We start from the raw sequence: 23,279 nt of genomic DNA on the forward strand, positions 1-23,279 counted from the left end.
TCCCAAAACCATTAGAGGTTTTAAAACATTAATCATGATTTCTGCAGTTTATCCATTTGCTCATCTGATCACCACCACCAATACTCCTTTAAATTCTTAAGTCTAATTTCATTGAACTTGTTCCCATTTCAACATTAAAAGTTCTATTTTCTTAGTCTCCTAATCTAGATTGAAACATTACCAGGGTGTAAGAACATAATTTTGAACATGCAATAAGATCAACTTCATTCTAGAAAAACATCCAAATAGAACTTTTCCAGATGACCTCCAAGATATAATTATTGATACTATGCATCTGCTATCTATGTTTATTGTGTTACTATAGTTACATTGATCATTGTTTTATCTGATTTTATCTCTCTAATGTAAGCCGCCCTGAGTCTCCGGAGAAGGGCGGCATATAAATCAAATTTAAAAAAAAAAAAAATGTTAGCTTATTTTGTTCATCTGCTTGTAAACTACTGTAAATCAGCCTGATTTAGTGATATGCAAATATAATATAATGTAGTCATAATCTCCACTAATAAGCATGGCACAATCATCATAGTTTATGTATATATGTGTAGACATGCTAGATTCCAATTATGCGGCTTATTAACTAACTGTAGGTTTATAACCCCAAATAGATATATTAATTTATTAATTTATTATTATTTTATTAATTCAATTTGTATGCCGCCCCTCTCCAAAGACTTTTACTGGAAATGATAAACTATGATTCAAATATTGAAATCTCAAAGAAAACTGAGATAAACACAGATAGCCTATGATATAGTTCCAACAAGTTTTAACAGTCTAAAGAATATTCTTTATAAAGAAGAATTGATTGTCTTTCTGATTGACTTTCCTTCATTCCAAAAGGGAGTAACTGCTGATCTATAAAGAGGGAAGTATTTTATAATGGGCGTGGGGACAGGAATTGTCCATGAGTTTTTGCTTTATGGCATAATCAATAACCGATAAATCTGAGTGACTGCATTTAGTTTAAATGTGTATGCAGACATTAGCATAAATCCATGCCGGCTAAATAATCATATTCCAACTGGATAAAATTTTGATTTGAGAAAATGTTATTTGAGCTAAAATATATATTTACTAACCTATACAAGGTTGACCATATTGTTTCCCACAATTACAAATCTCTCTGCACTTTCCAAGCAATCAAACTGATGTCACAGTGAAAATCTTATTTTTTTTCCCTCTTGCCTCATCACATCTTGTTATGTTGCAGCATTTTATGGTTTTCTGCATTGCATTACTCAGACCTGATGAAACTATGAAGCAAAATGAGAAATCTGGCTATAATTTTATATGCAACACTCTGCTTCAGACCTTTACTCTTATATGATTTGGTTCAGTGGCCTGAAAAAGTGAACATTTTTCTGTCAATGTTTTAGTTCACTCACAGATTTATGTATGATTCAAATAAACATACTGATTTAGCAGGTAAGCTCCTCTGCCATCTCTATATTATGCGCTTCAAAATCTTTAATTAGCTAGAGAGAGGGGGGGAGAGAATGAGAGCTGTATATTAAAATTTTAAGATGAAAGATGAAAATTAACAGTCACTAAATTTTAGAATGAGGAGAGAAGAAAAAAGAAAGTAAGAAAAGAAAAAAGGCAAACCTGCAGAAAAAAGAAAAAGAATTTATTTCCGATTTTTTTTACAGCAGTTATAAGCATAAATGAAAATTACCGGTAAGTTCTTACTTTATGGTTATAACATTCCTTACATTTTGGTAGTTACATAGCAATAATACCTCATTTTGTAAAAAAAAATTCTTTAAGACTCTTTAAGACATTAGTTGTTCTCTTTATTTTATTTTGGGTTCCCAGTCACAAAATTCCAGTATCTCACAATAAGTTAAGCATTTGTGTTCACCTATTATTTCTCGTGTATAAAATGCTTCTTCTGCAGAGAAACAGGAAGATATTTTAAGACCCAATCTAGTATGTGTTCCATATTTTCAGTATTGATGTATAAAAAATGACTTCTAAACTGTACATTTCTTTAGCTTTATCATACCATAAATATCCATGCCACCCAAATCTCAAGTCATGCTTTTCTAATTTCAAAAGTCTTTTGTTTCTCAACAACATCCATTATTTCATCCAAACTAACTAGCTAGCTACAAAATTTCTAATCAAGAGAACCAAATCCTCTTCTTTCTTTTACATCTTGTAGCACCTTACATGTAATTCATGTTTTTTCGCTGCCACACAAATTTAGATATACAGTATCTTTCTGCCATTGTTTAATTGGTACATCAGATGTCAAAGCAAATATGGTCTGAAACAAAAAGAAAATTCTAGACAAAACATTCAACTTAAACACAGAAATTCACCACAACAATAACAACTGTGTTTTCTCCCATCTTATTGTAGCTTTTCTTTTAATTCATTCCAAGTCTTAACATAATTATTTTGAAATAACATACACTTCATATTTGTCATATTGATATTGGTTTTAAATCTTCTTGACTTTAAAGTCCATTTTAGTCATCAATTCTATTTGATCTTATACATTCATACTTTTGTCAACATCTTTGTATTCTGTTGTTATCTTAAAACTTGCAATTGCATTAAATTCTTTCAATTTTACCATTAATGCTTCAATTCTGTTTAAAGGAAACTATAATCTTTAAAACCAAATAATCTGCAAAAGTCTCTTTTTTAATGTTTTAATCCTCTCAACTTCTCTTACGTCTCTATTCAATATTTCTAAATATAAAATAAACAGAAGAGACAATAGACAACCTTGTCTTGTTCCTTTTTTGTATCTCAGGTGGCTTAATTAAATCTCCATTATTAATTACTTGTGCCTTCTGTGAAGTATATATCAATTTTATCCACATTAAAAACAATTCTTTCCAAAGTCCATATTTCATGAAATTTTAAATAAATTTTTAAACAGAAAGTCCAGTTCAAATGATTGAAAACTTTATCTGGATCCTAAAACAAGTAATGCAATTATTTTCATTATGCTGTTTAAAATATTTTAAAATATGCAGCACAGTTCTAACATAAGAGTTACTTTCCATGAAATAGGCAACCATATAAATTTGATCGATCAATCAGTCAACCAATCAATCAATAATTTTGTAGCTATCTTTTGGGCAAAAACCTACATAGCTCTTTATAAATAAATTCTTGTAAAATAAATTTCAGTCTATCTGGATACTTCTGAATAATGTAAAATCATTATTAAGTAGTGATATTGTTCTATTGTTTTTTTGTCAAAGTTAAATCCTGTCCTGCCTCGAGCATTAATGTTCTATTTGCATCTTTCCAAGTCTCTTCATTCTTTGTAAAATGAAATTAATTGTGTTTTGCAAAGATTGTAAAAGTTCATCTTCATAGTGAAAATCTTTTATTTGGATACTGAATGGGATGGCTTCTAAAATCTAGCAGTAATGTCTACAGTAATCTTCCTCAGTATGGTGCCCTTCACATTTGTGTACAGCCTTGGTATTTTAGAAATGATAGTCCAATTGGCAATGGGCAATAATCTATACAAGGAGAAGGCAAACAATTTGTTTTACAATAATGAACAAAGAGTACAATCTAGCCAAAACATCCTGATCATACATTATAGCAGAATTCCAAATCTTTAGAAGCACCCTGCCTCTGGATATGCTTTATTTATTTCCAACAGTTAATACATCTCCACTGAAATCAATGAGACCTCAAATCAGGAGACTGTAAGTTCTAGTCCTACCTTAATATGAAAGTGAACTGGGTGACTTTGGGCCAGTCACTTTCTCTCAGCCCAAATCATTTCCCAGCATTGTTGTAGGGAAAATAGGGGAAGGAAAGAGTATTAAGTATGTTAACTACCTTAAGTTGATTATAAAAATAATAATAAAGGGAGGTTTAAAAACTGTTTTTAAGCAGTGCTTCGGCCTAGCTTTATAATGTCAAAGAATGATCCCCAATGGTTTAAACTGGAGCAACTCATGTTGAGTGAGAGCGTCATTGTCTTTTAAGTTAATGATGTTATCCTATTTTCCAGTTTTCGTTAGAAAATGAAAATCAATCAAGGACATCAGAGTATTTGAGCATGTCTTTATCAACTGCTTTCATGCACTGCTACAATCTAAATTTGTTACTTTAGGGTCCTGGCACAAAATTTAATATGTGCACATTTTACTCTGGAATATGGAACATGGTGTTGGCAACACAAAACTCTTCTGTTCTTAGTTCCACATGAAGCAATATGCGTTTTGGTTAAAAAAAAAAAGGAAGCAAATTCGCCCTCGTCTTTGATAAAAGGACAACTCTTTGGGGAAGCAAATTTAATGCAGGACATTAAGTAAACTGATGCTGCCATTAGTGCAAATGTCAAGTTCATTATAGCAGATGTTTCAGCTGAAGATAGCTACACATAAAATCACAGAGCAAATGTGCGGTGCAACCACCATTTTATTTAATGTCTGCTTCAATGCCCCAAAGAGTCAATCAGAATCATCTGTTCATGTAATTACCACATTGTTATGTAACAAAGCAAGATATTTGGTTGAAGCATTCATAACAAGTCTGATTCTAAGCTCTTGCTAATCATTTTTATCACCCCTCTGGTATAGAAAAAATGCTTATGAATCACATAACACAATTTTATTGCTAATGCCGTTAAGAATCCAAAGACAGTGGAGATCTTCTTACAAATTATCCAGATTGCGACAATGATTCTACAGCAGAGGGGGAAAAAGAATGCCTGACGATATAATATTGTTGGATTTTTAATTGAGTTTATCAGCCTCTTAATATAAAGAAACATAACCTGTTACAATGGTAGTTCTCAACCTTAGTAACTTTAGATGTGGACTTCAACTACCAGAATTCCACAGCCAGCAGAAGGGAGCCTTTCTACCTTTTACCCATAATTGGGAAGTGTCTTGGAACTGAATTGCTTTAGTAAGAAATGCCTGCATGAAATTAATTCACGCCAAGTTAATCAAGTAATTTTTTTTTTAAAAAGGGGGGGGGAGAGCATCCTGACCTATAGCAAGCTTCTAAAAAGAAAAAAAATATGCAACATACCTTCCACAATCGATTTATATCCTAAATTTTCCACAGATAAATAACAAATTGTTCAGTCTAAGAACACACAAGTAGAAAGGTTTAGTTTGCTCACAGAATCTATTTTAAAATACCATGTTCTGGCATATCTATGCTTTAACAAACTTTAATACAAGCTGTTTGTTTCTTATTTAATGTGATGTTGAATGGCTTAGCATTTTATGCAAACTAGCCTAATGTGATCTGTTAATCAAAATTCATGCCTTGGTATTTGTTATGTGTGACCATAACCTTCATGTTGTAGCAAAATAAAAAGAATAAAAATAATTATAAAATATTGTACAAAAATAGTTTAAATATAACATCCTCCACATTTTGGTTCAGGATATTATCCATTTCATGGTTAAAGATCATCCATAATGGTTTAGGAGACTATGAAAGATATAGTGTCTCTATTCCCTCTCCATATTCTAATTCTTTTCCTTCAACAAATACACAAATCAGTTCAGGACTGCCTCTTTCAAATGGAATTGATCCATCCAGCATACTCCTAACAGATTAAGATACGGCTAATCCCTCATTTTCAAGTTTTGATCCTGTCAGAGGAAACAGTCTGCCTCCTGAGACCAGTCGGGCACCTACTCTACCTTGATGATTTTGTAAGACTATTTAAGATTGAGTTGTTTCAGAAATCAGAATGTCTTCAGGGAGTAAAGTAGTAGTCACTCTTGGCAGGATTAGGTGATTATTATTTTTGTTCTTTTTACTACTAACCAATGAGAATGATTGAATTTTTGGAAACAGACAAGTTTGACAAATACTGTATTTTTTGGACTATAAGACGCACCAAGATTTGGAAGAGGTAAATGGGGGGGGAGTTTTTGCCCTCCCTGGCCCCCAGGAGCACTCTGCAGGCCTCCCAAACCCTCTGCACGTCCCGTTTTTGCAAAAATTGGGCCCGTTTTTCACAAAAAACAGGGCATGCAGAGGATTTGGGAGGCCTGCAGAGTGCTCCTGGGGGCTGGGGAGGGAAAAAACACCCCCATTTTTGCAAAAAATGGGCCCATTATTGGCCTCCCAACCCCCTCCATGCATCGCATTTTTGCCCTCCCCAGCCCCCAGGAGCATTCTGCAGGCCTCCCAAACCCTCCGTGTGCCCTGTTTTTGCGAAAAACAGGCCTGTTTTTGGCAAAAACAGGACACACGGGGCGGGGTTTCGGGAGGCCAAAAATGGCTGTATTTGGTGTATAAGACACACCAACATTTCCACCCTCTTTTCGAATGGAAAAAAGTGTGTCTTATACTCCGAAAAGTATGGTAAATCAATGGATCCTGTGTTTTGAAGGAACATACATTTTGTACAAACTGTAGTTTGTCTAATTTAGAAAACATATTTTTAAAAAGTGGTTTACTTAAACAAGAAAAAAAGGAAGAGGAAAAGAGAAGAGAAGGGGGTAATCTCTGAATTTTCAACTGTGCTTTTGTGGGTTTTTCTTTGCAACTGTCTGTGGAAGAGAAAGAGGAAGGAGACTTTTGAATTGACCTTGTGAAACAGAATATCTTAGTTGTATGTGATTCCTGGTTGGAAACGCTTATGATGGTTTTTTCCAGTTATAGAAGTTTCCATGAATTTTGCAGACTTTGGCTATGCTTAATATTTACCAAGTAAATAATTTTACATTGCATAATACAAAGAGTGATACTTTACAGAGGTGTAAAACTGATGGCCCATGTGCCAGATGCGTCATGCGCAGGCCACACCCACTCCAGCTCCACGAAAGGAAAAAACGTTGTGATACGTCATGACATCAATGTGATGCGGTGAGTTTGACACCCTTGCTTTAAAAGCACCCACAACAGCTTCAGCATTATTAGGATGAACACTTGATTGTCTCCATCCTTCCTGGTAGCCCTCATTCTGTATCATGCACATTACTTTTAAACATTTTCCTTCTTTTTTTGGTGGGCACACACAATAAAATATATTCTCCTTTGAATCCTAAATGTTTTATTTAAACCTGCCGGATTTATTTTTATCAAATAAACATAAACTATATAAATAACAAATATACAAACACATGTTGCTATTTATTTATTTCATTTTATTTATAAAATTTATATGATCACCTATCTTAACTGTGGGTGACTAACAACCAATGTCAAACACCATAACCAAGTTAAAAATAATCTGAATTTTGATCATGTGACCATGAGTATGTTGCAACAGTCATAAATGTGAAAAATGGTCATGTCAATTTTTTCAGTGACATTGTAACTTTCAATGGTCACTAAATGAACGGTTGTAACTCAAAGGTTGTAATGGTTGTACCTGTATATAGGGATCCTCCTAACATCCTCACCCTAGAGGGGGGAAAGCCAGATCTTGACAAGCTTCTGGAAAGTCAAAAGAATCAAGGACTTCGGAATCTCAGATATTAGGGTTAGGGATAGGATCTTATATGTTTGTAATCTATTTTAAATTCCCCTCAGAAAAATGCCGTGCATTTTTTTCAAATTAAAGACAACTTCTTTATCCTAAAGCATTCATCTGCTTTTCCTAGCAAAAAGTCTCACCTGCTATATACATATATTGTTTTATCAATGTATAAAATACAAAGAAAAATAAAAATAGGAAATTAAGGGAAGAAAAAAGAAAGGGAGAAAGAAAATATGAGGTACAAGGGAAGAAAGAAAAAGGTGTTGACTTCCAACTCTTTTTAGTACAGTACAAGATAAAAACATTACAGCCTCAACTTTTTACTTTTATACATTAATATATAACGAACCATTTCTATAACCTGCCAGGTTACTTTCTGCATTTGATACTTTTAGGTTCTTCCTTGGTCTCTTTACCTTCTTCTGTGCACTGACTAGGAGCCCATTTAATGATTGGAATGGGAATCCCTGGAAAGGAAACGTTGAGCTTCACAGCAAGAACTACAATAAGAGATGCAACACAAAGCCTATAAAACCAATCTCAGGTTAGTAGACATGGGCATCTGAAAAGAAAGCTGCATTGTATATGATTAATTCATGGGCAAGAGTAGGCATCTGTCAAACACAATAACACATGTATAAATTCAGCATGAAGATGATGATGTTGATTTTTTTTTCCTTTCAGATCTGTAATTTTCATTCTGTATTGACTACACACATGTTCTTTGGGAAGATCTGAGAAGAGAGCATGAGAGAGGCCTATTAAAACCTCCAGACTTATAGAAGAAGAGATGAATCAGTCTGCCTGCGGCATTCAGACAAGGGCTGCCAATTCCAAACCCACTTCCCCACATACCGTGTTTCCCCGAAAATAAGGCCCTGTTTTATATTTTTTTGAACCCTGAAATAAGTGCTTGGCCTTATTGCCATGCACTCAAAAGCCTGATTGGGCTTATTATCAGGGGATGTCTTATTTTGGGGGAAACAGGGTACTTGTTTACCACCTACAATCAAGATCTGGTATCAACAGGAAAATATGCTGTTAAGTGGGTATGGCATAGCTAGGCTGTTGCTAATGTATTGCACAAATGCATTTGATCCTTTGTTTTTTTAATATCCTTTTTCCTTTTCCGTTATTAAATAGCATCCCATAAAGAGAGATATAACTTTAAAGTCTCCAAGAATTTCATTCTATATAGAAACCACAGAAGCAGGTTTCTTCTGTATGTTTCTTCTCATGTGCCTATAGATTCTGTGTGGAAAATTTTGTCATTACATGGAAGTCAGGCCTTCCTTTACTGTGCTGATTACATTCTCCTACTATGCATAGCCAGGCCCCAATTTCATCATACAAACAACAGGGGTTCTGCATTTTTTCTTTATTGGTAGATCAGATGGTGCTCTTCAGGGTGCTTTACTATTATTCTTTTGTGGTTTTGTATTTAAAATGCACTGAACCTCATGCTCTTATTTTGAAAACTGAAATATTACTTTCTAGGTTTGGAAACATTAACTATTTATGCCAACAGGCAACAAGAAATCTATGCGTGGCTGTGAAAACGAACTCCACAATTGTTAAACAGCCTAACCAAATTCATTTAAAATATTAACGTTAAAAGCTTTATGTTTTTTTTTCTTTACTTGAGAAAAGAACTGAAAAATGCTTTTTAGAGCTCTTAAGTGCATTTTTTGTTTTTCTACAAATGATAAACAGAAGACCTTAAAATTCCAGGAAAATAAGGACTGTGTTTTGGTCAAGCTAAATAAACATTTATAGCTTTAGGATTGGTCCCTAGTTTGCAGAGTTAATTCTATCTTCTTGCCAACTTGGTACTCTTCTCTTTCTTCTACCACATAAAAGATAACAGAGGATATAGTTATCCATACAACTTGTATAAACTCACTAAACTTCTGAGTTTAGTGCACTTTTTTTTCCAACTATTTTTTGAAAAACAATGGTCAACAACATTTGAAGTTGTTTATGGAAGATCCAGGAAAAAATGGGAAAGATTCACATAAACTAATATCTTCAGAACTGAAATGATAGAATCGTGTAATGCAAAAAAAAAAAGGATGCAAAGAAGTTCTTTCTTTTTTATTATATTGGAATTTAGTGGAACATTTGGGGCAGTGGTGGGTTTCTACTGGTTTGCCCTGGTTCCCGTGAACTGGTAGTGGAAGTGGCAGGAGGCTCCACCCACCCATCCGGACATCATCACGGACGGTCTGCACATGTGCAGAAGGTTCTGTGCATGTGCAGAAGCGCTGCGCGCACGCGGTCACAGTTGCGAATCAGTAGCAAAGGTAAGTGGAACCCACCACTGATTTGTGGCATATTGAGCCCTGTTTAAAACTTGTACACTGTAATCACCATTTTGTTGTGCATTCCAAAAAGAAAATTCTTACAAAACCTTAGACATGTAATTTTCTTTCTTAATGAACTGAAAAAAGGCTCACCCAGTAAATACAACTAAACTTATGGGTCTGTGAGTTAAGAATCTTCAAGTAGCAATTTGTTTAAAAAAGTAAACTCTTTAATCACTACAGTGATCAAAAAGATGAAGTTTGGTCCAACATTGAATCTATAGACAGCAAAAAAAACTATAAATAAATAAGTAAGTAAGTAAGTAAGTAAGTATGTCCTGGGCCCTGTGACATTCAACATTTTATTAATCACTCAAAGAACCCCTTTTCTACTATCACCTGACCAGGACCTATTTCTAGTCATCCTCTTTATGCCATTGAAGAATACCAAGTAGGAAAAAGAATACCAAATAGCAAAAACACTCCAGTGGTTTACTTTGTGAAAATATTAACATACAGAACAACTTTCCAAAGTACTTAATTGTATTAATTTCAATGCACAGCAGACGGTCGTATTGCTTTCCCAATTCAAATCCTCTAGTGATCTTGCTCCAAAGTATACAATCCAATTACCATCCACATGTTCAGTCAAAGATTATTTACATCATTTTTTTATATTCAGATCAAACTGAAGGTTAATGTATTTCCAGCATGTATAATCCGCCTCCAGTTGAAACATGCAGAAAAATGTTTAATTTTATCTATCTATCTATCTATCTATCTATCTATCTATCTATCTATCTATCTATCTATCTACCTACCTACCTACCTACCTACCCACCCACCCATCCACCCACCCACCTATCTGACTCTGGGCAGCTTACAAACATTAATTAAATGAGAAAGAAGTGTTCTAATTGTTTAGAACAAAATTCTGATAATTCATGGCTATTGCATTAAGACTATACAATAAGTAGGAGCAATCTACTGAGGATATTGCACCAGTCACAAGAAGTGAATTTACAAGGGGCATTAGGGTAGGGGGATCAATTTTTGCAATGCTTTGGCATTATAGCTGTAGAACCCCAGCGGATCTTGCTATTCTACTTTGTTCCCAATTCTGGTTTAATGTGCCAATTCTGAATAATGTTGGCATATCAGATTCTGTGATCTGTCAAGGTTAGATGCACAGATGCCAAGGAATTCTCCTACTGATAAATAAATGTCTCTGAACCCATCACAATGGGAGAAAGAGATACATGTGTTTGCTAACACCTTTCTCATATTTGTGCACTCTGCTTCTTCACATCTATGCTCCAAAGATTTCCAGCCTCACTTCCCTTAGTCTCCTATCTACACAACTTTCAATTTTCATTTCTGCAGCTCCATTGCATATATGGGGCTGGGAGTCCTGAGAAAAGAAGAAAGCATGCCAGAGAAACTCAAAATAAGACTGCCTTGATTTTGTGTAGCATAAGTTGGAACACAGAGAAATATGAACAGGCTTTCAAGATGCTATTATTTTATTTTACTATAATAATAATAAAAAAAACCTTCTGTGGAATCTCTGCTGCATCTGCTTGACCTGGCCTTTTTCACAGGGCATATACTTGCCAAAAGGCTCAGATTGTAGAATGAAATCTGAAAATGATTTAATCTCTTGCATATAGGTGGTATAGAGGTTGAGTTCAAAAGCCAATGGTCATCTCTTCCATAATTAGAATCACACAAAAATTGTAAATGGTATTTACAGAGCCATTAGTAAGTCACTTAATTTTGGTCAATGACCAGATAGGACCTGAGGTTTAACAGGGCCACCTCAGAAAGTGTTGCTGGAGTTAGTGCTTCAGCCTCTCTTGTTTTATGCTCAACCATCTAGAAATTTGCCTCATCTCTCTACATATGAAGATTACATCAGGAAGCAAAACAACACATATAAAGAAGGAAAGTTTTAAAACAACTGATTTTAGATTAGATGTGTCTAGAACTGGGAATATCCCTCTTCTTGTGGCTGACCGAATTTCTCTTTTCCATTTAGTATAGTCCTAAGGAATGTTTTGTGTGAGACTGCTTCATACCTTACCATGAGAACAATTGTGAGATCATACAACAGTTATCCAATTTTTCCAAGGTATTATTATTATGTTAGATAACATTCTTCTATTTTCCATTCCACATTCTTCATCACTAAATTTGACTTAATCAAACAGGAGAATGGATTTGTACATACTATTATGCACAAACATCTATGTACACTCATCTTTCTTCAGATTTGTAACTTTAGTCTCAATAAAAATAACAAGAGCAGTAAATGAATTAGCAGACGTGTAGGCAGCTAGTCTAGCCTACAAAACAAAATTAGGAATATGCTAATAAAGTAGCTTCCAGGTATGGGATAACAGTCTTATTGCTATGAAAATAGCTATGCCTTCCATTGTACTTTTCTTGTTTCTCACTGCAAAAAAAGTTGTCATTTCCTTATTTTGAATAAACACAGATAACAGTTTACATTTCACCCAGAAACATTCTGGCACAATTGTACAATTGCAACATTCAACACAAATGCAGGCACCAAACAGATAAGTGTAAAAAAAAAAAAAACAACTTCTGAAAGGATAGCCTAGATTTCAAATTTAGTCTTTGGCACTGAAAAGTTTTCTTAAAAATAGTCCAGTTTAATGGAGCATAATAACTGAAACCAAGAAAGTTCTTTATATTTTATGCACGCTACCTAAATACTAGCACGGGCATTTGAAATAGAAGGAATAGGTGGTTGAACACCAAGCATTACCGGAGAGAATACCAAAAGCAATTTGCATTTCAATTGTTCCTTTTGTATGACCGGCAAAGAAGTGGTTCTAAAGCATTTTGCAAAGTGATAAATGTCCAAGAGAAATTAGAGTATACCAGTTCAGCAGCCCTTCCCTCCTGCATCTGGACAGAGCACCCACTCAAGGCACAGCAAAGCCTATGAATGTGAATATCAATCTATCTCTACTGGCCATTAAACCTAACCTGATAGGAGTGAGGCCATTTCATTTCTCCGCCTCCACTCCAAGGGCAGCCAACTGGGACTTTGCAGAGTGCCCTTTCAAGTTGAAACTGAACAACTTGAAAGTAAACAACAACTGTACATTTTCCCCACCATAGCCTTGGGTCTCTGTTTTACACATTCCTCATTTTCTCATGAACACTATGCCTCCATCCCCTTGTTACATCACAATGAAACCCAAATCTTTGCCCTAACCTTTAAATCTCATACTTCCTTTTCCCTCCTCCTCCCTTTTCCTTTCTTTAGCAGAATCCCCCCCCCCAAAAAAACCCCACTTCCTTTCCTGTTCCATTTAGGCAGTTTTTTGTGGGGAACTTTATTTATTTATTTATTATTTAAATTTTTATAACGCCCGAAGGACTCAGGGTGGTGCACAGCCAATACTAAAACACACATATACAAAAACTTAAAAGCAATTTAAAAATATATTAAATAATTTGGCCCCGATATTATTTTTAAAAAAAACACTAAAACAACCATTAAAATTCATGTTTAGGCCAGCCCAGCTTATTGGAGCAATAACGTCTTGAGGGCACGGCGAAAGGCGCGTAGGCCAGGGATCATCCGTATCTCCGGGGGCAATTCATTCCAGAGGGCAAGTGCCCCCACAGAGAAGGCTCTCCCCCTGGGTACTTGGATAGATACTTCTATGTTTCTTTATAAACCCAGTGTACACTTGGTGGAGCCTTAAGAACAAAGCAGGTTTATCAATGCCATCTCCTGCTCACAAATGGCCTTCCTTTCCTACAAATGCTAGCTAATCAGCATTCCTTGGTCTTTAAGAAAACCTTCTGTGTTCCTGCCTCCGCATGCACTTTACCCAAACTCTCACATACATAGCAAGAGCAGCTTCACAACTATCCTCCAGGGGTCACACTTGGGTTACGTATTATAGACCACAGGAACAGCAAAGCAGCCTGCTTCAGAACCATTTATTCACTTCCTTCTTCATTAAGATTCAAATGGAATAAGCAGTGTAGAAATTGAACAGATACAGAAAATGTGCTCCTGTAGTCAGTAAACATTTATTCACCGAGCAAAGATCTCTTCTTCTCTAGCCCCTCTCACATTGTCTCCGTTTTCTCTATCCTTACTGCTTGCTGTTTTAATGCATAATTAAGAAGGTCAGAATTAATGAAGCAGTGTGGAGTAAAGTTCATGGAATCCCCAGGTGCTATTTATTCTATTAGATCTCAGGCGTGAATGTCAGATTGGCAGTGTTAAAGGCAGAGGCAGTGAGGTTGGCAGCATCCCAGAAGCAAAACTATCAAGGGAGACTTACCTTCAGTGTCAAGTCATTCCTGAGCTCCTTGCCTGCAAAAATCACACGTAACTGGTCAGCTGGAACTCCCTGTCGCTTAGCAACCGCCTCCTTCAGCTGGAAGATGCTGGTATCTGAATCAACCTCCACTGGGAAACCATGGCTGGAGTTGAACCTAACAAACACTGACCAAGAACAAGACATTGTTTTTTAGGGGGGGGGGAATGCTGAGTGTTTTGAAATCTGATGCATCTGGGAATGACAAAAAGAGACGGCAATTTCTGAAACATGGACAACAGCACGATGGTATTGTAAAACTTTGTTTTATCATTTTAGAAGGAAGAAGTGACATATTACAGTTTTATGATTTGGAAAGGCAATTCCAAATAAGAATCCCTAACACGTTATTGTCTTAACTAAATTAAACATGCTTTATGGTCCAAAGAGGATCTTAAATTACATTTCCTTGAGGAATGAATGAACAGGCAGTTTTTAATCTGCAATCTGAGGACTAATAATAACTAATTTCCTCTTATTCTAAATGCTCTCAGGAGACCAGAGTACATATACTGTAATGGAAATGATGTGTACATGTCTGCTCACATGCATACATGCACATACACACAGAGTTTTAATCTCACTGAAGTGGGCTGCTAGAATATATTGGAAAGAAAACTTTAAAAAATACAGAAATGTCAGTTCATACACACTGGCCTCTCAGAGATCCAACTGTCTAGAAAATAATAATGGAGAGAAAATTATATGCTGCCGTAGTATGAAAGTCTTTTCTGGTCTTTCTTAGAATTCTTAAAACAACTACAGAAAGTAACTCCTGTTAATATAGTTGTGGGCTGTTAAAAACAATTGTCGAACACATTGCAATAGTACTTGGTCAAGATGTACATAAAAATATTTCACATGTTTACAAAGGAGGTTTAGGAAGTTTTTTCCACAATTAAGCAATAATATAACTTACCCAAAAATGTAGTTGTCATTGCTAGGAATTTTGGCAACATATAACAATTCTACTTGGTGTGTTTGTGTGCATGTGACTTTGAGTCCATGTTGACTCCTGGCAACTACCTGTAAAGTTCTTGCGGTTTTCTTTACAAGATTTCAAATTACAAGATTACAAGATTTGAATCCTCCCTAGGGCTGAGAGAGAGGAATTGGCTCAAGGAATTGGCAGCTGGCTTTGTGCCTAATGCAGGGCTAGAAATTATGGTCTCCCTGTTTTTAGACCAGTGCCTTAACTACCACACCAGACTAGCTGTCTTCTACATTATTTAGCTGTTATTTAAGGATTGACAGAGGATATATGTTGAATTGAAAGTGCTTCTAAAACTAAAGCTCTCAATCAATATACTAGGATGTCTTCAAGGGAGGGGTTTGTGGAGGGCATAAGAATGGCTCTGAAGGACAGAAGAAGAGCTGGTACTAAGGCAATGGTGAGGGAAGTGATGCTGGAGTCTGAACCAATATAATATTTTGAGGAAAAATCTCAAACAAGCCCTTTCCTAATTCAGACAAAGATAGAGGGAGAAAGGGGAAAACACATTCAGACTTTCATGATTCTGTTAATATAGCTCAGTGATGGTTAACCTTTTCTGGACTGAGTGCCCAAAGCATGCACACCTGACCGCCTAAAATGCAATGCGTGCCCCCCCCATGCATGCACCCACACATGCCTACATGCACCCCGCCCTCCACGCATGCCCGCATGACCCCCCATATGCAACCTCCCCCGCATGCATGCGTGACCGTGTGCCCTGCCCCACACGCATGCACACGTGGCCTCCACGTGCGTGCCCCACTCTCCCACACATGTGCGGCAGAGACTTGAAGGCCAGTTGGCCAGGGGAGGTGCACATGCATGCACGGCAGAGCTGAACTGATGCGATGGCTTGCGTGCCATCAGAGAGGGTGCTGCGTGCCAACTCTGGCATGTGTGCCATATGTTCACTTTCATGGCTATAGCTGTTCCAATAAAAATACAGGTAGTTCTCCTTTACTGAGGACTAGGACCACCTCAGACAGTGACTATTTGCAGTTACTATGACACAATGAAGAAGTAACTTTGCCATCAGTTCCTATATTTATGACAGGTCTAGAAAGCAAAGGAAAGTTGAAAAAAGATCATAAACACACTCATGGTTTCACTTAGAAATTGTTTCATTTAACAACTGAGTTGCTGGTCCCAACTGTGGTCAGTAAACGATGGTTACCTGTAATCCCGACCTACATTTTTCTGGTCTCTTAGTCTGGTCTAACTGTTAGACCTGGCAGGGTTAAAGGTAGTAATCATACACTACCCAAAGCCCCTTTGTGAAGGAGATGAGTGGCTAGGAAATTTGATAGCGATAGATAGATAGATAGATAGATAGATAGATAGATAGATAGATAGATAGATAATAGAAAGATAAACAGATAATCTCAGTATAATCAACCCTTCTCCTCTTTAATGTATGTTGAAAGGATGGGCCTTTTATTGTGCAGTTGTAATTGCCATATTTTTTGACATCCTACCCCAGATACCCCTTCAATATTAAAAAAAACTAATATAAAACTTAAATAATAGAACCAAATAAGATAGAGATTGCTCATAATTTCTACCCCTCTAAATTATGATAAGGCATTAGGTCAGATAAATGAGAGAATGCACCCTAGATGCTCTCAGGGAAAAAGTCTCCAGAGGTAGGACTCCTCTTTTCACAAAACAACTGCCATGGTGACTATGGGCAGTAGTAATAAAACACAGTTATATCTGGTGAGATTGCTTTGTGCTACCCCTTCCACCTCCCCTCTACTCTTTACCCTTCCAACTTATTTTTAGACTAGGCACCAGAGTCTCATACACATTTTAAAACAAACTATGGCCCTATTTTTGGAAACCAAAGACGGTAACCGACTTTGCTTTGCAGTATGCCCACTCGCCTTTTAAATTTTTTTAATAACTAAAGAAAGAAAGAAAGAATAAATGAATGAATGAATAAATAAATAAATAAATACTTTTTTTTAGAAAAAAGTAAAAATGGTACCTGGTGGGATTTGTGGGTTCCTGCTTGCCTAGCCATGATATAAGCAATTGAACACAGCCGTTTCTTATAGGTCAGCTGCAACTGACATTGTTGCTAAAGGTTAGTAAGAAATGTTTTCTCCTTGACTTCAGTTCAAAGACAGCTCCTAGAGCATAGCTGAAGATTTTCCACATTTCAAAGAAAGCTGTCCCTTGTGAATTTTCATAGTTCGACCTGCCACGGTCTTCCCTGTGGCAATAATTAAAAAAAAGTGTACCCACATCTTTATCTGTTATAAGCCTCAGACTGAAAGAACATGAATCCCTTAAGGAGCAAATTCTTAAGAAGTGATTTAGATGCTAAGTCCACCGCTCCATAAAACAGCCTGAAGCCCTTTTTGCCATGTTACATTATTTGACATGACCTGCTTATTGAAAACAGTATACAAATATTGCTACACAATGTGTTATACAGAGAGCCACACATTCAAAGGAAAAAAAATACCCTTCACATTTAAAATCATCACATGCTGGTAGTTCTTGCTTAACAATCAACCCATTTAGTCATAGTTCATAGTTACTACGGCACCGACAAAACGGACTTATGACCGGTCCTCGAAGTTGTGGCCCTTGCAGTATCCTCTACAGTCATGCGATCGTGATTCAGATACTTGGAAACTGTTATGCATTTATTAATTCAGAGCGCCCCTGGATCATATAATTGTCAATTGTGACCTTCCCCATTGGCTTCCCCAAAGTCAGTGGGGAAGCCAGCATGAGGTCTCAAGTTACAATCATATAATATCTTACAATGACCATGCCTGATTTGCTTAACAACCAAAATCAACCAGAGCCAAACTGCTGACATAAGTCAGTTGTGATGTTATTATTTCTGCTTTATGACCATATAGCTCAAAGATCAAAGTGTGAGACCCATTTATGCTTGTTAAATGAGGACTACCTGTACTTGAAATATGGCCCCCATGTACTGATTACCTGTATTTTTAAAAGCACATTACACTTCTGTAAAGCTATTACCTTGTTTAGAAAATAAATACACTGATACAGAAATTATAAATCCTCAAAGTGTTAGTTGGCCTCATTCAATAACATCAAAGGCTCTCAGGCTGAAAAAAGGAACTGGTACTATAGGATTTTATTATAATTAATGTCAGAGATCCATATTTATTAACACCATTAAAATAGAAAATAAATTATAATCATGCATTCTGAAATGCCTATTAAAATAAACATGATATGTGTTATGCTATATGATCAACAATAAAAAGGTCAACATCATAACAGCTGCAGAAAAACTACATTCTGCCTTCAATTATTTGCTACATCCCTGTTAGGGTATCTGATCTCTCCATACTGTTTTGAGAAGCGGTAAAATTGTGTCCTTTAAGTTTTAATATAAAATGAGAGTGGAGATCGTTGGGCATGCAGTACAGATGTTGGGTATAAAGTTTGATGCCTGGCTTCACTCAGACTTATGCTGTAATTAGAAGGCACATAGGGAAAGATTCAAGGACAAAAGCTCTTAGCATAAAGAGAACCAGCAACTGAAAATTGAAAGATATAACAGAACCAAGGTTCAAATCTTATCTCTTTCTCTCACTAACAAATTGAGAATATTTTATTTAGGAATAGGAAAGGCAGTTGATCCCTATGCATTTAGAGTTTTGTCTCAAGCCCTTTAGCCATCTAAAACAACCAACAATTCTTAGCATGGGGATGCCCATTATATTAACATATCACAACCACACAACATCAAGGTTACCAGGCATTGAACCAGTTATCTGTCAATTTGGAAAGGAGGGAGGGAAAGTAATTATCTGTAAACCCTTGAGAATACATAAAACTCCCTCAGACCTCTGCACTACAACAGGCAGTCAAGGGTTTATCTGGCTACATTCCTGCCCATGTTTAAAGTTCCAATCTAGAAACTCCATGTCTATCAAGTCAAGTCAAAGTTGAGCTAATGATTAATTGTTGGGAGAGTGATGATTTATTACAGAGTGCTTGGAAACCTCTGCTGAGTTTTTTAAACAAAGGTTACACAATTATTTGTAAGGGGTATTTTAATTAGGATTCCTGCATTGAAGAAATGATTGGACTTGATTGCCTCTCTTCTAACTTTAATAATTAAAATAATTTCCTTACTTGCACCCAACTGCCGCATGAACACACCCCAGCAATCTCTTTTTTTCTGCTCAGTACTCTTGAAGTTCTCTTCATGTTCACCTCTCATCTGCAGATTAAAGTTATCCTTGGCCTTACTACAGTTAAGTAGAGAACAAATGTGACATATTTGTGTTGTGTGCAATCTGGCACATTTCATTGACCGTTCATTCCATGGCACAATCAGATGATCTCTGATCATCATGAGAAAGGAAATGACCTGTTGCAGGGGTCAGTGGCTAAAGCGGCCATTTTATAAGGAATTTGAGGGTTGATACTTTGGGGAGCAGGGTTGTTTTGCTTGGAGAGGAGGGAGTTGTTTTACTTTTACTGGTTTAGCAAATTGTGCAAATCCAAGTCATGGACACTACTTCCCCCAGCCAGAAAATAGACTTATTGAGTAATAACGTACATTGTGTAAAGAAAGCCAGTAATGGATAAATCAACAGCACTGAAAGCCAAACTATGAGCAACAAAGGACAATGTCTTGAAATAAATCTACTATCAATCATATCCTATATAATTTATATAGCTATAAATTAAAAATAAAGCAAAAAAATCATATCCAAAGTGAGGAGTGTGGGAAAATTCGAGAGTATCAATTCATTCCCAACATTTTCCTTTCCACTTATTCCCCAAGCTCCTTTTTCCACAACCAGACTTGGATGAATGCATTGAATTTAGCTGAAGAAAATAACTGGAGGGTTTTTCTACAAGTAGTCGAGGAAGGCAAATTTAGATTATTATTTTTTTTTAAAAAGAGCAAGAACCCAAGAAGTAAAGTAGCTCCTTGTAACTTTAGAGGAATATGAGCCCTAAGATTAGAAAGTCACAGGGCCCTGGAAAGCAGTTGTTCACATGATGGAAGGAGAACCAGGAAACCTTTCCCTTCAATCAATTTTGTAACATAATGTACATAATGTAACATAATTGTGTCACAAAGAGAATTATGCAATTGTGCAAATTGGGTTCCCAGTGTGATTTCAAAATTCTGTAATGTGCATAGTAGAAGGGAAGAGGTCACAGCTACATTTTCATCAAAGATTGAATAAAGATTCAGTAAAGATTATGTCCCTTTTAGAAACTGTCTGAATCAAGCATCTTAAGCATGGAAAGCATACAGTAGTTTACCTGTACTGTGGCAGTCATGTCAAATGGAGTGCATGCACTATTTTATCTAATTTAATCTGTTCACTTTCCTGAAACAAGCAGCAGTCAAATTTCTGCCACCTAAGCACTCAACTGTTCACTTTAATCAAATCTTTATTATAATCACTGGACAATCCAGAAATGTCTGCAGAAAAGAAATTGTCAAAAATCCAGAGAAAACTCAGAGTTTGAATAGCTCGTCACTAATTTGATTCCTAAAGGGCCATTTAGCAGATGCAACAAGCTGCAACATTTGGCCATCCTAGGAGTAACAGCTGTATCTACGTCTGCCAATAAAAAGGAAGTATAGACAGTACTATATCAGATCTACCTCATCCATCAATCAAGAATCAATTGCACTAATATGATGGCACAAATAAAATGATAAATGAGTAACAAAATACGAATCAGTCTCATCCTCCAGCAAGCCCCAAGGATGAAACTGTATCATGAAATCTACCCTCCAAGAATTCTAATGGTAAAACATTAAGAACAGCTAGTGCAAAGACCATATATTGCCTCAAAGTGCTTAGTTGAGTTACTTTGTAGTTAGGTTGGGAAAAACTCAAAATTTCTCCAGGGTAAATTGCACTTGGTAGCTTAGCCAAATCCTGTGGATGCTCACAATCTAAAGTTCTTGATCTAGTCTGTTTGCCTTTCTCAAACCCCATAGGCAATTAAAAGAGAATCCAAGTAAAGCCAATTTGGACTTTACAGTTCCATGTCAATTAGACTGAAAATTGTCAATCATAGTAAGTGATGCTAAGCCCACTTGGAAAAAATTTAATTAAGCTAATAATTAATCATAAAAGCCATAGGCCTCAACCTTAATCATTCCTGCTTTTCGTTGTAATGCTACACTAGGTACACATAAGATTACAAAGAAGACAAGAAAGAAGAAAACTGATTGAATCTATTCCAATTTGGTAAAACTGCAGTAAAAGCACACCCGAGAGCCATAAAGTACTGCATTTGAGCTAAAGCTCCAGCCGCAAAGACTTTGATGGCAACTGCCATAAATATCTGCCTCTACATAGAAAAAAAAATGATGATGATAATCAAGATGATGATGAATATGATGATGGCACTTCTTAATGGCAAACTGTTATGCCCTTAGACACAATAGTCCCAAAAAGCACTCCCTGTCTAGAGCATTGCTAGTTAATTGCCATTTATGTTTTAAAGATCTTTTAGCAAACACCAACACTTTTGGTGTTGCTATACAGTTGTCCTTAACTTACAAACGGTTGCTTAGTGACTGTTCAACATTTCAGTAAGTACATAAGTAACTCCAGGGTTACTTACAGTATGTACTTATGTACTTACTACAATTCCAAAGTTCCAATGGTTGTTACACACATGGTTACGTGACTAGATTTCAGGTGCTCAACAATCGGTCCACATTTTATGTAATTATTATTTATTAAATTTATATGCCACTTATCTCATTGTCAGATGATATTTACGTCTGTTTATGTCCTGCAGTCACATAACCTTGTTTTATGATGTTTTTGTCCCAAACCAGCATTCCAGTTTTCAACAAAACCGGTTCTCTTAACAATCAACACATTTGCTTAATGACTGCCACAAAAAATAATCATACTTTACAACTGTCATGCCTTATAACCATAAAGGACAGGCTTCAATGCAGTCGTAAGTCAAGAACTACCTGTAACAGATGGCCAGAAATACCTGCCTAGAATAAGAAGTTAAAGCTCAGGATGCTATGGTAATTTAGGACAAATTATTGCAGCATCAGCATAAAGTGGGATAGTAGTATGTCTAGTAGTATGTCTAATATTTTACCTAAGAAAGTAGACGTCTAGGTTGTCAAGACTTTACTAAGGAGTTACTATAAAGGTTAAATAGTTAAATAAGGAATTAAGATGCATTTCTCTTGTAGTCCTCTTGTGGTCTAATTCACATCGGACAGATCCTAAGGCTTGCAATTAACCCTAAACAAAATATTTTATAGCTGGAAGTGAGCAAAGGTAATTATGTGTGAAAGACTTTGGGGAAAGATGGAAAGAGATGCTGCCTCTTTCCATGCTAACAATCGGATAAGAGAGGCAGGAGCCCACCCCCCTGACTTAATGGTCAGAGAAAGAAACTTCAGAAGGACCCACCCTAATGGATCAAGCTGTTAAAATTGTGGTGGGAAATTTGTGCCTTAAGATTTACAACAATCTGTTAATGTAGCTGTACAATACAGTAGAATTAGTTCATCTATCCCTGTTTCCTGTCTGGTTTACCTAGTAGGACTGACAGGAACTCTGTCCCTGAGGTGAAATCTCAGCATAAACCTTGTCACCTTGGGAGGATGTATATTTTCTCTTCCAAACTCCATGGGTAACTCTTTCTCTCATGAGTTTAAAACTAAATCGTTCCATCAATATGCTATAGACTATTACTAAAACAGGCAATGAAACAAAATTACAATGTGCATTATTTATCCATGGATCAGAAGATTAAGCCACCACAATCTTTTATGCCTTGTAAATAAGAGGCACTGACAAATGAACAACATTGTAATTATTTTTAAAAATCTGTTAATCTTTCACACACTTCAGATTAGTACAACTCTACTTCAAATTACTCACCACCGAATAATTCCTCTCTTTAATTGTTTTCATTACTACAGGACTACTCATTTTTTGGAGGAACTATTTTTTAATGATTTAATAGCTTTACCATACATACACAATATTGGTATTGCATAAATTCACTTTATTTATTAATTTAGAAATTAATACTATGTGTGTGTGTGTGTAGAAATATACAATATATAGTATATAGTGTATACTATATACAAGCATTCCATACATATATATGCTGAGCATTCCATACAAAAATAGTAT

The 23,279-nt window shown here is 36.0% G+C and overlaps 1 protein-coding gene across 2 annotated transcripts in view; it reads right to left on the reverse strand.

Moving 5' to 3' along the window:
• Positions 1-23,279, reverse strand: part of PRKN (parkin RBR E3 ubiquitin protein ligase) — a 722,481-nt gene that overhangs the window by 566,831 nt on the left and 132,371 nt on the right. For both annotated transcript variants that reach the window (XM_034428505.3, XM_034428508.3), the window contains one exon: positions 14,094-14,257. In XM_034428505.3, coding sequence (XP_034284396.2) covers positions 14,094-14,257 — 164 coding nt within the window. The remainder of the gene's footprint in view (positions 1-14,093; positions 14,258-23,279) is intronic.

Source organism: Pantherophis guttatus, chromosome 1 (assembly GCF_059756535.1).
Source record: "Pantherophis guttatus breed Tessera chromosome 1, ASM5975653v1, whole genome shotgun sequence".
Taxonomy (NCBI): domain Eukaryota; kingdom Metazoa; phylum Chordata; class Lepidosauria; order Squamata; family Colubridae; genus Pantherophis; species Pantherophis guttatus.